The 17,666-nt window shown below is 33.2% G+C and overlaps 1 protein-coding gene and 1 pseudogene across 2 annotated transcripts; one reads left to right on the forward strand and one right to left on the reverse strand.

Moving 5' to 3' along the window:
- Positions 1-9,268: 9,268 nt before the first annotated feature.
- On the reverse strand, positions 9,269-11,704 carry LOC132915681 (putative serine protease K12H4.7; annotated as a pseudogene).
- Positions 11,705-14,149: 2,445 nt separating this feature from the next.
- Positions 14,150-16,656, forward strand: LOC132915686 (solute carrier family 53 member 1-like). Of its 2 annotated transcripts, none has more exons than XM_060975514.1 (3): positions 14,150-14,435; positions 15,169-15,260; positions 15,844-16,656. In XM_060975514.1, the coding sequence occupies exons 2-3, from the start codon at positions 15,192-15,194 to the stop codon at positions 16,096-16,098; spliced, it is 324 nt and encodes a 107-aa protein (XP_060831497.1). In that variant the 5' UTR covers positions 14,150-14,435; positions 15,169-15,191; the 3' UTR covers positions 16,099-16,656. The 2 variants fall into 2 exon arrangements, with proteins under 2 accessions (XP_060831497.1, XP_060831498.1); XM_060975515.1 differs by lacking the exon at positions 14,150-14,435 and adding an exon at positions 14,777-14,868.
- Positions 16,657-17,666: the final 1,010 nt, after the last annotated feature.

Below are 17,666 nucleotides of genomic sequence, written 5' to 3' on the forward strand. Positions count from 1 at the left end.
ATTAGCGAACATTCGGCTCCAGAATCGAAATAAAACGGGAACGACTCACCCAGATGGCTTAATTTACCAGTTGAAGACTCCACCACGCAGGAGTTGACTCGACGTTCGTTATCGGGGTTGCGGTTTGTTTTCTGCAGCAGCGGGCAGTTGGGTGCGATGTGGCCCTCTCCGCGACACTTGAAGCATGACACCTTGGACGATCCAGCCGGTCGGCTTTTCTCCTGTCTCTCGGTTCTCATTCTCGTACGACACTCCGCTATCTTATGCCCGGGAATACCACAGTGACGACACTTGATCCGGGGGTCAGGTAGCTTCTGCCGTTTAACTTCGGGGCCCGTTGATGGATTTCCTGACGAAGGCGCCAGCCTCTTCTTCGCATAGTGGAAAGCATTCATTTCCGTCAAAAATTGGTCCAGAGTCTTGATGTCGCTTGTAAGCGCTAATTTCTCGATACGTTCGTCGCGCAGACTCAGGTGATGAAGAACGGTGGTGATACTTCTTTAGGTTCCGCACCCGCCTCTTGCCCTTTCAATTGACTCACGATGGCCAGAAGCTGCTCAGTAATTGTAGACGGTGGTGATCCCACTTCTGATGTCGGGTTGACGGTAGGGGCGTATAATGAATCTTCACCAGTGTTGTTCATGGTTGTCGCACAGATATTTATTACACAAGTATGGCTGATACAAGATTGACAATCGGACGCGGTAGCTGGACGCTAATGACAATGGCCCTAGGTTCGATATAGCGAATCCACGGTCAACGGGATAAAGAATATACTTTGCTTCAAAGTCTAAGTCGGACTCGTGATACTAGGAACGCTTGATTGACTCTTAGCTAATCGGATTGCCAGAAAAGAATGACTTTCCGTCGCGACGACGCTGCAGAGGAAAACTATGATGGGGTGTGCCTAAGGGCACGAGATCATCGGATTCGTCAAAGAAAGCCTCCACTCGGAGGGTGAGGGAAATAGGCGCTGCTGTTAATTGGTCAATTTCTATGTTGGCGGTTAGAAAAGGATGCTAGCCGCCCTAGAGAGAGAGTTCCTAGCAGGCAACGTCGTACGTGACCAAATCAGGCTTTCCCATAACTTCCCGCAATAGGTGACAGATTTACAGGCTGATAGAATAAAGACTGTTTGTCAATCTGAAGGACTTTAGTTAACTAAGTCCTAAGATTTGTAACGGTTCCTCAGGTTATCTGAACATAAACTGTAAACGATGCATCGGCATCTGGCGATCATCTGGCCCAAAGAATGGGGTCTGTGTGTGGCGAGCTGCGGGGATGTTGGAATGTCTTATTGTCAAGTGTCTGTACTGCCAATTCTTTAAAGGAAAGCTATGTTACTTTATATCTCTGTTAGGTGGAATGTTTATCCCGTGACCGTGGTTACGCTCGGCGACCGGTTGTCGCCTCGAGCCTAAACTCATTGTCTCAAGTTTCGAATGACTGTGTCTGGGTTATTTCGTAAATGCTACAGTATTCGGGCTTTTCCAAATAATTCCAACGGGGGGGCCCGGTGTCCTTTCATCTCCGACATATATATATATATATACATACAGTAAACTGCGAATTTTTATGCAAATGCATATTTTGCATATATTTTTTACATATATCAATATAATTAAAAAGAAATAAAATCAAGACAGATATTTGTTTCATCTATTAAGTGTTATAATGAGCACAGTATTTGGATTATTTTTTATATATTTTCGCACATTATTTCGCACATTCTATAAATTTTTACGCCCTCGAATTTGCAATTTAATTACCAGTATCTGTTCAATGAAAATTAATTCCAACTAGCACGGTGCCCATATCTCGGCTGAATAAGATCGCAAAGGGTTAAAAAAGAAATAGTAACGTCCGCAAAAAAAGAAATAATTTTAAAAAGTGGAAAAAATAAAAGAAAAAAAAAAGAAAAAAAGGAAAAGATTGATCGGAGGAAACTAGGTAACGATCAAGAAATAACAATTAACACTGAGCCCATTTGCGTTGCGGTGGCTAGCGGCAGTGGCAGCGTCAGAGGAAGGCGTCGCAGGGGGCTTGGCGGGATTGGTGCGTTGAGGGGTGGCGGTAGTGGTGGCCTTGGAAGGGGTGACACCGGGATGCCCTCGCGTTGGTATACGCTACTGGCGCTGCCCTTCCCCGACCAGCACCTGGGGCACCGCGACTTGACGGCTCGCCGCGGCACCGATCATCCTTATTCCTTCGGCCTCTCGGCGGCCCATCGCGCTGGATACCTTTCCAACCCTGTCCTTTAAGATTATCAAACAATTACTTCCTATATAGTCTATATATATACATATATAGTCCACCATTATCGCCTTCACCCTCCACGCAACCACCGCCCACCACTACATCAACCATCACCACGTACCACTACAACCGCCATGCGCCACCCTCGCGAGTGATTACTAGTCAAGGTAAACGAGCAACGTTTATAATGAGCACCCATATATAGCGATAGCTCGTTCACCACCGCTCACCACGATTACCACGTATTTTTAAAGCTTCTCCTCTTCTTCCGGACGCACACAGGTCAATGCAGCGTTCACGCACTTTCTTCCCCCCAAGTAGCTTCATCTATGTGTACTGTTCTCTTAGCACATCGTTTAAATAGGATTGGGCACTATCCTTAATGGAAGAGATTCGATTTAAGGGAAGAATATACGTATAGTGAGAAGTTTAGAGTTTGATGGGATGAAGTGTTCTATGAAAAAATTTGCTCAGTTTCTGAAAATTATTTGTCTCTGAATTAAGATAACTTGCCCATCGATTAATAATGGTTCGTGATTTAAATAAATAAAGGAAAAGTAATTGCTAGATAGCTTAATAAGACGAAGTAATCGCAAATAAACGAGTAATTAGCGGAAGAAATATAATAATATTTTGTTGACTGTTAAACATAACTCAATTCGCATGAAAAGTTGTTCTAAACTGATATTCGCACTGATTTTTTATTAACTCTTTAACGTTCAAATCTTGTTGTCGAGGGACGTTATACACCATCGCTCAAAAGTCATAAAACAGTTATTATATTAGCTCAAAATTGGAAAAAATTAAATATATAATAAAGACATCAAGAAATAGTATTTGTACAGTGAAGAAATTATACACTACTAATATACATAATGATTTTATTAAAACAGGCTTGTAATTGAAAATTCATGATCTATAACAAATACCAACATTTTATTAAAAATACGAGATGTCCTAACACTTTTGAACAAGGGCATTCAAGAGATAGTTTCGATTCGATAATATCAATGTTTAAATCAAATAAACCGGCACGTGATCAACCTATTGACTCCATTCGTCAATTATACGGACTTGAGCAAACTGGATGTTTCTACTTGCTTGCTGGTTTATGTTATAGGTTTGCACAAACTAGATATTTCCACTATATGTCAATTTATGCAATATGGAAATATATATCTTTTGTTTCCTTTTTTGTTTTTAATTTAATTTTAAATAGAATTTGTCGTTACATTTAAGTTAGATTATATATTTTGTTAGTGTATTAATACCTAATTCTAAGGTTTTAACTTTTCAACTTGAAATGTCGCTGTAATTCCATATTTTATTTCCCACTATGTTCCCTCTGTTCAATACATGTGAATTGTTTCAACAATTTAGTACTAATGCACATATTCAACTGTTTTCGAACTTTCATTTAATTATTTGTATTTCGATATTTCATTGGTCGTAAAAATACTTCCTGTTGTTATATTTGTTATAACTCTTCTATTACTTCGGGTTAAAAACGTGGAGCATCATTAAATTGTCAGATAACTTTAATTAACTGATATTTATAGGCTTAAATAATAAGAAATAATAGCATGATATAATTATGACTGAATACGATAAAACTGAATGTATAAAATTCCAGCGACATTCAAAATTACCATACCCATTGAGACTGAATAACCTTTTTAAAATTGGACCAAATGATTTGGATTTTTTTTAGAAATTAGGAAGATTATTTTACTAGATCAAGTATAAAAAAATTTTTTGAAAAAACTACAACTGGTCGGAATCGCCAAGAAAGAAAGTAAACATTATATTTTCCGCAACTTCTTTGTCTGAGCTTGTAATGAAAATTGAAACGATACATTTTAGACATTTATATCAGTTACATACATGCTGAAAATTTCATCGAAATCGGTTAACGTTGCTATGAGCTGCAAACGTTTAAAGATGGTGAAAAATGGCCTGAAATTTACGTCTTTCGGTGCCTGTCGCTTGTTTTCGCGTCAACCAATTTTAATAAAATTTTCGGCATATATGTACATGTATAACTGATAGAAATGTTCGAAATGTTGTTTAAAGTTTCATTACAATTCCAAGAAAAAATTTTGGGAAATGCGATCCTTACTTTTTTTCTTGACGATTCCAACCAATTGCAATTTTTTTAGAACTTTTTTTATACGTCATCTAGTAAACCAATCCTCCTAACTTATCAAAAATATTCAAACCGTGCGGTCCTATTTTTAAGCAGTTATTCAGTTTTAAAGAGTGTTACAACAATTTTGGAAGTTACTGTAAATATAGAACTTTAAATTGACAACTAAACATATTTGTATAATCTCAACAAATTAAAATTTACTATCTCTGTATTCACAATTATATCTGTGAATATTAAAATTTATTTAATAGCATAGTTTGATAATGTTTCATAAAGTTTCTGGTTGTACAATAAGCTATGCTGAAGGAAAAATGCGATGATTACTAGAAAATGGCTCACTATATATAGTAAAATAATTTTAATAAAAATCACAAGAGATTTAAATTATAATAAACTCCTAATATATCTATATCTAACTATTTGGTGCTCCTTCCATCTTCAAATTGGTGATGGTATTGCTAATGATTTCACTACAAATTGCTTCAATTACACTTCGCTAAATTATGTTTCCCAAACAAACATACGTAATACAAAATGAAACAATCGATTTGGCTTCAGTTTCTCAACTTAAGTGTTATAATAAAAACCAGAAATATTTGAATAAGAATTTTCTATAAGGAACAATCTAAATATCTGAAAGCCAAATCGATAATACAACAAACCGCATATATATCTTGCTTACTGTATATATATGTTCCTAAGAAGAAAGAAGGAAGATCATAAATTATTAATTAGAAATACACTATGGGTCTAAAACGAATGAAATCAGCGAGATTCTAAATTCAAAATAAAAATAATGTTAATTCGTCCTTTCGCGGGGAGACGCGTCTCCGTTAGGCGCGTCAACGGGAGTCGTAAATTCCCGTTACGATCTACGAATCGACACCGCGAGCAGGGCAATCCCCTGATTTCAGTTACGATAATAGGGGTGGTTATATTGAAATAACTGTAGTCTCCAGTTATATATTTTTATTTATTTCGCACTTTTCACAACACTTGGAACGTATATAGAAATATGTTGAAATTGATACCGGTTAACGCGATGAATCCCGATATCGTGTGAAACTATTAGACTAGCTTGCCGAATGAGTGCAAGAACCGTCCGAAGTATGTTGACGCCAAGAATCGACTGTCTCGTTGGCGTGAATTGAAGTTACTGCCTCGGTGGCTAGAATTGTACTTGACTGACTCATCTCATGCCATTTAGGGGGAAAGATCGGTTTGGGTGTGCCCTTACCGAACCAAGGACCCGGATTCGTTGTTCACACGATCCGCGATGCCCATTGGTTATAGCCGAAGTTAATAAACATAATGCGAGGAGAAAGTCTCCTGCATATTTGGCTCATGGGTGGCCTTGGTCTTGGGAAAAACCCGCCATTTAGCGGGACACATCTGCTTTCCCCGTAATTAGCAAGAGAGTGCAATAAACCTAATGACTGTTCAAATGACCATCCATAAACCGAATAATATTTGTATGAATCGAAATTAAGTTGAAAAGATTCGGTTTATGGTGGTTCCTTAGGTTACTGCAGGTCAGTTTGACGAGAGATAGGCGTCGGCGGTCAGACCGAAAGGTACGTCGCACTGACCGTCTAGCCCGCCGTAACAAATAACAAAATTACATCGAAGCATTTATTTTCGAAAAAATGTATATGTGTTACTTTTCAAGTACATATATATTTGCTTCATTCCCAGCTATACAGGAATAAATAATCGACAAGAGACTATTTTACCTATAAAAATGTAAAATAGAAATTTTTCGTTTGAAGCTTCCTTTTGAAGAAAATAAAGTTTGATCCTATTCGGTCAAGAAATCGCATATTCAACAAACTTTCAAATTTTATTTTCTTGAAAATTAAACTCTAAGCGAATAAATCTTATTCTATATTTTCGGGTCGAAAAAATTTAATTTATTTTCGTATGTAGAATAACATCCTGTCAATTCCTTACTCCTACCCAGTCGAAAATCAATCAAATACATGAATACCTATGTGATAAGTTTCCAAACACGATTTTCTATAAAATGAAATCTTCGACGCAATTTTATCTTTTTATTTTCGTGTTATTTTGAACTAGAGAATCTCTCCTGACTTCATTTATGCTATAAATTTAGATCCAAGGTGTATAAATTAAACACAACAATAATATTGTATTGTTTTCAAGTTAGAAAAATAAAACAGTAATATAAAATATTACTTGGCCCCTCTTGCACAATACAACTAATGTTATTAGTGAAATTTTACATATTACAAATTATAAGTTACCTTCTATACATTAGTTTTCTAGAAAACTACTTCTGTACATCAATTTAACAAATTACCATTCAATAGTCTTATTCGACTAATGTTCTATATAAAATAGAAAAATTGTACAACTTATCATTTTGTCAACCTACAGATATTACCAGTAAATCATTATGCATAAAGGTCTCGAAGTTGAAATAATAATAAATATTTGTTAAACTATTCACACAGAAATCGCGGTAGAAGCAGCAAGCATTACCGACACCGTGCATCTCCAGATTGCAATACCGTGGCCAGCTTTGGAAGCAGTTCCTCTGAGAGTCGAGGAGGACTGAATCGATATTACCGTCAAGCTTGGGAAAATCTGCATGAGACGGCCGGTCATAAGACCAATCATCCTCCTCTTCGTCGCAAGGAGACCCTGGATGAATCAGGATACCGAGAAAATTACCGTGGCAACAACACCGAGAGAGATGGTTCAGAATTAGTTGTGAGCGATGTAGCCACGTACCCGTCTAACAAGCACGCCAGCATTTCTGACAAGAAACGCCATCATCATCATCATCATCATCACCACGGTAACTCTACGCCCGAGTGGAGGCAGTCTCAGTCTCATCACAGATACTAAACATAAAATCGGTTACCTAGAACCGCTTATTTTTTTGAGATTTTCGGTGAATCGATTATTGTGACGAGTCGCGATTAGATCACGAGCAAGTTGTATTTTTTATGCTGTATGCATATTTTATAAATGGTGACGCACTGGAAGATGGTGACTTTATGTTAGGAAATACGTACAAAATGTAAGGTAAATTTCTTTCAATATAGAGTTTTAATTTCAGCAAATGTATTTTTGATTATTTGTTGAATGTGAAAGATATAATTAATTGAATGTTTATTTGGTAATATTTGGATTTAAAAATATTTGTACAGACAAATTTGTTTACATAAGTGAAATACTTCTTGTGTATGTGTATTTTTATATATAAGAACATCTCTTTTTTATTTCTTCAATACAGTAGTATGTGAATTTTATATATTGATCTGATTCTTTAAGAAAAAAATTAATGAATTCATACATTGCTTTAATTTCAATTTTAATTTCTAAATAACTTTATTTTTTATAGAAAAGCACATCTATCTCAAAATCTTTTGAGGTGGATCGTTGACATTTTCTATAATATTCTAGATCTAAATTACACATATACATTTTGAAACATGTATAAAATCTTGTGTTTAAAATTCAACTAACTGTTTCTAGTAATTCAGCTAATTCTAAGTTAGAATATCAAAAATGTATATTGTTTTCCATTTACAATTCAAAGTTTACTTAGAAGAATGTATATTTAACATGAATTATAAATCTTTGTCCCAAATTTTTTCAAGAAATATGTATATGTATATCTAATATTCTTAGAACAATATTTTGTAGTCATTTGACGAAGAAATTAGTAAAATAAAATATTACCAAATGCATATATATCATAACAAACGTTTGACAAATATTTAAAATCATTTTTTTTAGAAATAAAGTTTCATGTGGATAAATTTTCTTATATTTCATCTTCTTTTTAGCATTAAATCACCATCCATCCATGTATTCTGCTATATCATTTATGAAATAATTTGTAACTCCATTTAAAATGGAAACTTAAAACAACATGGTGAACAATTCAAACGTTGCGTAGGAGAATTTTTACGCGTGATTCGTAGATAGAAAAACTAATTCATCCTACATTTATTGTTCTGTTATACAGTAAATTATTTACGACTACCTTGTTACGTAATGTAAATACCGTATACTGCAGTAGCGTAAGTCAAAGATGAAAGTTGTGAATGTAGGAGGATCACGAGTTGATCGAAGGATATGCCAAAAAAATGAGAGAGTAATATATGTATATGTATAATTACTGATCAAACGAATTCTAATAATTTTTAAACGAATTCGATACAAACTATTATAAGAATGTTCGATTATAATAGGATTGACAATATTTTATGAAAATCATACGCATACTCGGTTGATCAATATCTGTAATGGGCACCTTGGCCTCGCCTTAAAGGAATCGAACAAACTCATAACGAAACGATATTCGAAGATGGTACCGTTAAGGAAAGGCCGACGCTATACATATCAGAATCAAAATTCATTTAGTTATGGTGCTCATTTTAAGACACTTTGCACTTATTCAAATTCATGTCAGATCTGTTTTTGCAGATTTTAAAACACCTTAATAAATTATTTGTGTTTAGTATTATTTTAACCAGTTGAACATCTTTTCTCATGCTTGTCAAGAATAAAACATATATAATTAATAGATATGTATTTATTCATTGACTGACGTAAGATATTCGTAGTAAGTTTGTACATGTATTTATTTAATACTTCAGTAATCTACAAAAAATTGTAATAGTGCCATTATGGGCAAACTTGTTTAATTGTATCTATACATGCATTCTAGTTGTTTAAACATAAACACAGAATGGTGAACACTCGTGTATCTTCAGTAACTTGTTATGTACGTACATAGTTTTAGTCTTAGTTATGCACGAATTGTTTCAACTAAAAATATTTATGTATCATAATTGTTTCACAGAAGTTCATAAAGGAAAGTACAAATTGTTCAAAAAGTTAATAAGATAAATTTAATTCTTTTAATACATCATTTTTGTTTAAAAAAATAAAAAACTACTTATCATAAAGTAGTTAAATGTAGCACACACAGCGTTAAAAATATCATATTTAATTATGCAGCCATTCATCTATTAAATGTCCAACCTCAACTCTGGCAGCTTTCAACTGAAGTGGATCATTTTTGGAAGGAGGATACATATTGGCACAATGAGCAGTACCTATGGTCATAATAATAAATAAATTTTTTGTATTACACGAAAAATGAAAAATTTCAATTAATATGTACACACCATCAATATAAATGACAGGTATTTGCGGATTTGCTGATTTTGTAATTCCCAAAACATGCCAAGGATCAATTGATCCATGTACAAATACTACATTTGTAGTCTTTAAATCTAATCCTCCATACAGAATATTTGTTCTATTCACTGCCGAATTCAGCAAATGAATATTGTACCTGTTAGAATACGGAAATGTTATAATTTTATAGCTAATGATTTATCATAATTGAGAAATGTATTTATCGTAATTTTAAATAAACCTTGGGCCAAATATATCAATGCATTGTTGCACAAAGAAATCTACTGGGAAAGTTTCACTAAATAATTTTGGGCGTGCTGTCGAAGTTTGAAAGAATCCAAATTCTGTACACGTTTGGTACGTCCATTGACGTCCTACAAGAAATATATTTTAAAATACAATAAATAAAAATTAAAACAGCAATAGTATAAGTAAAAAAATACATTACCCCCTTCTGCTTCTTCGCTAGCCCATGTTATGTTCCGAAGTTTATGAATCATTTTATTATACATATAATCCAAACACTTTTTTTCTGATGCCTGTAATATTTTAGTGCTCAAAATTGCAAGTCTGTCAATAGCAATACCCAATGTTTCGTTCGTTAATATGTCGCAGGCACTATCGATAGTTAAATTAGCCATTGCGGAATTATTACGATTGTCTTTATTGTACTGTACAATACCAGCAAAGATGCTTGCTATTGTTTCATACAAATTCGAAATATCATTACGTTTGGTATGTTCGTTGATTGGATCACATAAATTATAAGTAAAAATAATTTTTCAATAATGATATATTTGATTTGTAAATGAAGAATTTTACTTTTACTTACATAAATTTTTTAGCTATTCCTTGTTGACCGATAGGACGATGTAACATTATATGAAATTGTTTGTTTGCTTCTAGTATTGCATTTACACATGCTTCAGAATATTCTTTGAGGGCATTTTCAACAACAACAAAGTATTCTATAAAGTATAATTATTAATATAAAACACTTCTGTTTTAAATAAAATATTTTTTATATTTAAGTGTATCTTATATTTACCCTGAAAATCAATTTCTGCTAATAAAGGACCACTAGCAGAAACAGCCCCGTGTACTAAATGAGGATATTTATTACGCAACCAAGCAGCTAATGATCCAGCATATGATCCTCCAAATGCAATCCATTTAGTACCAGCTGGTAACTTGTAATTAATATTCATGAATTCTATAAAGTAAGCCAAATCTGCAAGTGCCTGTTGCGATGAAAGATACATTAAATTTTTCACGCCGAGATCCCTGCAGATAACAAAAACGTAACATTATAACTTAAAATGTATCAATTATATATTTTATAAACAATGTTACATACGAAGTAGGATGACTTTGTCCATAAAAGCGGTGTTCCATTTGAAAACATAGCGCTCCAAATTGCTTAGCATATTCGATCCATTGACCTTCTGCCATCCATTTAGCATTTGCTGCAGCTTCACCACTTATCATCAAAAATACTGGACCACCTTTCTTATAGTGCTCTCCAACCTAACCCCAACCTAACGTTTACGAAATATCTCTGAAAAAATAATAAAAAGATTTATATTATAAAATAAAAATTAAGAAATATTTAATATATTCTTATTACCTGTTGCCAAACACGCGCATCAGTTGGATCAAAGTGATCTAGAAACTGTGTAAACCATTCAGCACTTGGAAGTTCATGATCTTCAGATAAAATTGGAGCACCTAGATTACCATATTTGCTTCGACCCCTCATAAAAGTCTCCCATGATATACTATTATTTATAAAATTAACGAAGAATAATAATAGTAGTAAACGGTTCATAGTATCCTAGGTTTGGATAAACTATAAAATATGCATTCTGAAAAAATAAAAACTAAATTTATTATTTATATTACACATAAAAAATTAATATATTACGAATATTATTTTATCAATTTTATTCTCTAATAAATTAAAACATAACGATAACATAGTTAATACTACCTTTTTAAAATACAAGTTGTCTTACATTTATTATTTACAGAAATGATATTTTTAAAATTAGTTCTTATAATATAGGCACTAATATTATTCTTGTACAAATTTACACGTGTTTTTTATATATGAGTACTACAACTTATTAACTTGAAACCATGCTTGGAACAAAATTCCAATCTTTCCAACATGATAAAACTAACAGAATATAAATATAAAAAGCAGAGGAATGTACTTACAAATTTTATAGTAATGATAAGTTGTTCTTTCCTGTTTAGAGCTTCTTTTTCTTTATAGTACTTATTGAATAATCTACTTAGTTCGTTTTAATATATACAATATTTAGAGAAAACATTATAATTTGTAACCTTGATGTAATGAACAATTTTGCTGCTTTGCAAAGGCACTATATGTGTATCGTTAACTTGTTGACTTGTAGCAGCTTGTAGTACGTGCAGTCTAATATATATATATATATATATATATATATATATATTATATGTATAGCTGATATAGTATGTGCATTTTTTGTATAGCGCCCCCTATAAAACGGTTTATTACAATAAATATATATATATGTGTCGGGTTGACGGCAGGGGCGTATAATGAATCTTCACCAGTGTTGTTCATGGTTGTCGCACAGATATTTATTACACAAGTATGGCTGATACAAGATTGACAATCGGACGCGGTAGCTGGACGCTAATGACAATGGCCCTAGGTTCGATATAGCGAATCCACGGTCAACGGGATAACGAATATACTTTGCTTCAAAGTCTAAGTCGGACTCAACTTACTACTCGCGATACTAGGAACGCTTGATTGACTCTTAGCTAATCAGATTGCCAGAAAAGAATGACTTTCCGTCGCGACGACGCTGCAGAGGAAAACTATGATGGGGTGTGCCTAAGGGCACGAGATCATCGGATTCGTCAAAGAAAGCCTCCACTCGGAGGGTGAGGGAAATAGACGCTGCTGTTAATTGGTCAATTTCTATGTTGGCGGTTGGAAAAGGATGCTAGCCGCCCTAGAGAGAGAGTTCCTAGCAGGCAACGTCGTACGTGACCAAATCAGGCTTTCCCGTAACTTCCCGCAATAGGTGACAGATTTACAGGCTGATGGAACAAAGACTGTTTGTCAATCTGAAGGACTTTAGTTAACTAAGTCCTAAGATTTGTAACGGTTCCTCAGGCTATCTGAACATAAACTTTAATCGATGCATCGGCATCTGGCGATCATCTTGCCCAAAGAATGGGGTCTGTGTGTGGCGAGCTGCGGGGCTGTTGGAATGTCTTATTGTCAAGTGTCTGTACTGCCAATTCTTTAAAGGAAAGCTATGTTACTTTATATCTCTGTTAGGTGGAATGTTTATCCCGTGACCGTGGTTACGCTCGGCGACCGGTTGTCGCCTCGAGCCTAAACTCATTGTCTCAAGTTTCGAATGACTGTGTCTGGGTTATTTCGTAAATGCTACAGTATTCGGGCTTTTCTAAATAATTCCAACGGGGGGGCCCGGTGTCCTTTCATCTCCGACATATGTATATCATATACACGAGTATAAGTTAGCAAATAAAAGCGCATAAATCATTTTACGAAAATAGTTCGTGAAAAAAAGACAGATACAAAAGTTCCAGATAACATTACCAAAAATGGCTCTAAATATATGAAAACATTTTAGATTTTAAATAAATGATACATGTAGTTAAAATATTATCAATGTAAACTGTGTAGTGTTAATTGTTAACGTAACTCGTAAGTACACTTATTTGTCTTGTATTACTTTTTGTTGTACTGGATATTAATTAGATTAAATATGTTATAATGAATAAAATCCAATTTTTTTTTTCATTTGAAAAGAGTTACATTAAGAATCTTCTTCTATTATTGATTATACATACACATAATTACTTCTTAAAAGATAATTATCATACAATCTACTAAAACTATATTTTTAATGTTTTATACATTTTTCTACGCATTATACTATTTATCTTATGATATTATAATATTTTGTTTTTTATATATTTAATAGTTCCGTTTATATATATTTAAGTATATATTTGTGCATGTTGCAATCTTTTACAAAGTAGAAGATTGAATTCACATATATATTTAATAAAATTTTATTATTGTTATAACATTTAAAAATGCTTGACAAAATCGAAAAAATGTTTTATTTATATTAAAAATTAAATTCAAAGTAAATGTTAATTGAGAGAATATTCTGAGGGTAATAATATAATAAAAGATTGTCTCAATATCTGATAAAAAATACAAAAATCCACATAGCCAACTTCAAATAAAAATGTTCGTAATTATTTGTGTGCTATAGTTCTACTTTCTTATATATAATCAACTATTTGATGGATATAATTCGGTTAAAAAAAATAAAAATAAAACGTTTGTACAAAAACAATATACATATATATATATATATATATATATATATATATATGAGGATATATTTTTTACATTCAATATGTATGTATACATATGTACGTAAACATATAAACAAAATCTTTTTTTGTAAAGTAAGAATCGAAATATGAATGCTTAACATTATAAACTGCATATAACTATTATAGATTATATACATATCACATATAAGCATTTTATCTAACTGAAATAAATCTTCGAGCGATGACATTATCAAAGGTATTTAATCGGAAAATTCTCGTCAATCCTTACTATACAGATGGACACTAGAAGCTATCTATATTTGCGAAAAACGTTCTAAATTAAGTAATAAAAAGACTTGTAGCCGTCTAATGAATATCGCCTGTACGTATGAAGAAACAATGGTGCTATGTGTCGTGTAAAGCTTGACAGTTAAACATAAGAAGTAAGAATAAAGACATCCATATATATGCGTCAGGAAGATGATACAGTTACACTGTACATGCGAATGTGTGTGTTTTCAAGCGTCAGGGCATGTCCAGGCCTGAGTTGAGGCAAAGGACGATTGGCAGTCGTTTAGAAGCATCTGGAAGAGTCGGTTGACAAGAAGCGTGCGTGCGAGTGGATTTACGAGGTCTTCGGAGTATAATATATGTGTATAACTGTTGTGTGTGAAATAAAGTGAATTATTTGAATTTCCGAATTCCTCCTATATCTTTACAATATGTAAGTAATAATAATTTATCATGAAGTAAACGAATTCAGAAAATATTGATTTAGTACTGCCGACAAAGGTTTTAAGTGCATTATATGTGTATGTGACCTCTTTCGTGGTTTAATTCCTTAAAGACGAGCGTGAAACGAAACATTTGATTAAATTGTTCATCTTTTCATTTTCTACTTTGCAATTATATTATCATAATATTTCACTTTGCTCATTTTATTATATTGTTATTTTTTTGGTATACGCTGTTCGTAATAATAAATTAATACATCGAGTAAATGTTGTTTATGAAGATATATAGACTATAGAAATAAAAAAGTTTCTTCAATTATAATATATGATTTTCTCACTTTGTACTTCACTTATATATCTCATTCTTTTATGTATGCTTTATTATATACATAATTATTTTATGGAAATTTTTAATATTATATATTTATATCGCTTTAGCAATAATTTAAACGAATTTGTTTATTGCAGATTATTGCATTAATTGAAGCAAGATGAAGTTTGCAGAACATCTGTCTGCTCACATTACGCCTGAATGGCGTAAGCAATACATAAGCTATGAGGTAAAATAAAATAGCCTTGGAAATTAAAATATTTATATTTTAATTGTCTTTGTTAAAAATTTATTTCTATGCTAATGGAGATATACAGGGTGTTTCAGAATAAGTAGGAAATATTTTAGGAGTAGCTTCTGCATATATAAACAATAGAAAGACTTTATATAAATATATCTTACTTGAGTTTGTTTTCGAGTTATAGTGGATTTAATTTTTATTCTTTTATTTTGTATACTACATTATATACTGCTTTTCATAAAAGGTATTTGAGATGGTATTTTTATATTCCAATGCAAGCTTGCAGATATCTTACCAATGACTGTCTTACCATGTTTAAATATCCAGATGTAGTCTGTATTTGCTGGAAACTTGAGAAACACAATACTTGTCTTTGGAAAGAAATATGAATTGCAAAAGAAAAACCGTTATAATTTGAAAAGAAAGTCAAATAGGACATATCCTCATATGAACTTTTTATGGTTTAGGTATACAGAAGCCACTCCCAAAATATTTCCTACTTATTCTGAGACAATCTGTACAATGAAAGATCAGAGCACTATTAATTAAAATGACCTCTTTGGGTTAATAGGAAATGAAGGCAATGCTCTATACTGCTGTAGAAGAAGCACCGTCAGCTGAAAGTGTTGTTCGTGATATTTCGATCGCACCGATAGAAAGTTCTGATCAAACGCAAATTTTGCGTATGATGGGTGAAGAAGAAAATGGTGTACTCAATAGAGGTAAACGTAAAGTTGGTGGTAAACGACAAGCTACTAGTAAAGAAGACAAACGGGCATTGCTGAAAGAAGAAACAGTTGATATAGATATATCAAATGCCAGTTAAAAATAGTTCAATTGTTTTATTATCAGAACCTACGCAAAGCAATATTATTCCAAATTTAATGTAATTTTTATATAGGCAATAGTTTGCCAGAAAAAGTGCAGGTCGTACTTTATGAACAATTTATATTTCCTTTGTGCATCAAAATTGAAGATTGTGAGGCTGAACTGAACGAGTGCCTTGTATATATCCTGTTTATTAAACTATGAATTTAATAACTTAGTGTAAAGATATAGAAGGGATTTGGAAATTCAAATAGTTCACTTTATTCAACACACAACAGTTATACACATATGTTATACTCTGAAGACCTCGTAAATCTACTCGCACGCTCGCTTGTTGTCAACCGACTCTTCCAGATGCTTCTTAACGACGGCTACAAGAGCTGCTTCAGGAGCTGTGGATTTTAATGCTAAAGTCTGGGATGCAATTAAAGGAGAAGAAATTCATTCGTTTCAACACAAACATATTGTAAAGTCTGTCAACTTCAGCATTGATTCTAATTATTTGTGCACAGGTTCTAATGAGAAACTTGTGCGAATTTATGATCTTAACAAACCAGATGCAGCACCACAGGTAGATATTATCGTGTATCTATAATTATATTTTATAAAGATATAATATTTAGTACTGTTTTATTTAATCATTAACATCAACAGGTATTCTCGGGTCATAAAAATGGCATCAGGCATGTTACGTTTTTCAATAATGATACTGCATTAATTACCTGTGGCGATGACAAAACATTGAGAGTTTGGGACAGAAGGAGTGGTCAAGAAGTAAGAAGGTTAGATTTTCTAGCAATTCCAAATTCTATGGAAGTGTCAAGAGATGGGAACATTATTACCACAACTCACTCCAACATAGTCACTTTTTGGAATAGCAGAGAGTATGTCCATTTCTTTCTGTTTTATCATAACGCGTACAGCATATCTTAAAATATAAAATAAATGAAGTCAGCAAAACAAGTTCAAGGTCAGTGTGCAATGTACCTGCTTGTACACCTGTTGGTACAGACACATTAATATCCTGAACATGGATTTTCTACAGAACCTCCAAGTTAACCTTGTCCCACTAGGAAGTACTTTCCAGTGTATATTTTACATTTTAATAGATTATATATCTTTTATTCATGTTTGCTCTCCAAAATACTAGAAAAAGCAATATACGCCCGACTAAAACCAATAATAGAGAAGGAAAAATTAATACCAGACCATCAATTTGGATTCAGAAATAAACACTCCACCATAGAACAAATGCACAGGCTTGTCAACGAAATAATACACACAATAGAAAACAAACAATATTGTACAGCCCTATTCATGGACATAGAGAAAGCATTCGACAAAATAAACCACGAAAGCCTAATTCAAACAATCAAGAAACAATTCCCGGAAAAAATATACCAAATAATAAAATCATACATAAGCAACAGAACCTTCACAGTAAAAATCAAGGACGCACACTCCGAAGCCAAAGACATCAAAGCAGGTGTTCCACAAGGAAGCGTCCTAGGACCCATACTATACACACTATACACGGCCAACATTCCAGCAACTACCAATAGCAAA

The sequence above is a fragment of the Bombus pascuorum genome, unplaced genomic scaffold, assembly GCF_905332965.1.
Source record: "Bombus pascuorum unplaced genomic scaffold, iyBomPasc1.1, whole genome shotgun sequence".
Taxonomy (NCBI): Eukaryota; Metazoa; Arthropoda; class Insecta; order Hymenoptera; family Apidae; genus Bombus; species Bombus pascuorum.

Bases quoted from the DNA above. Each gene is read 5' to 3' on its own strand.
- LOC132915686 (XM_060975514.1), top strand. From the start codon at position 15,192: ATGAAGTTTGCAGAACATCTGTCTGCTCACATTACGCCTGAATGGCGT. The intron at 15,261-15,843 runs GTAAAATAAAAT...TTGGGTTAATAG, and splicing joins AGCAATACATAAGCTATGAG to GAAATGAAGGCAATGCTCTA.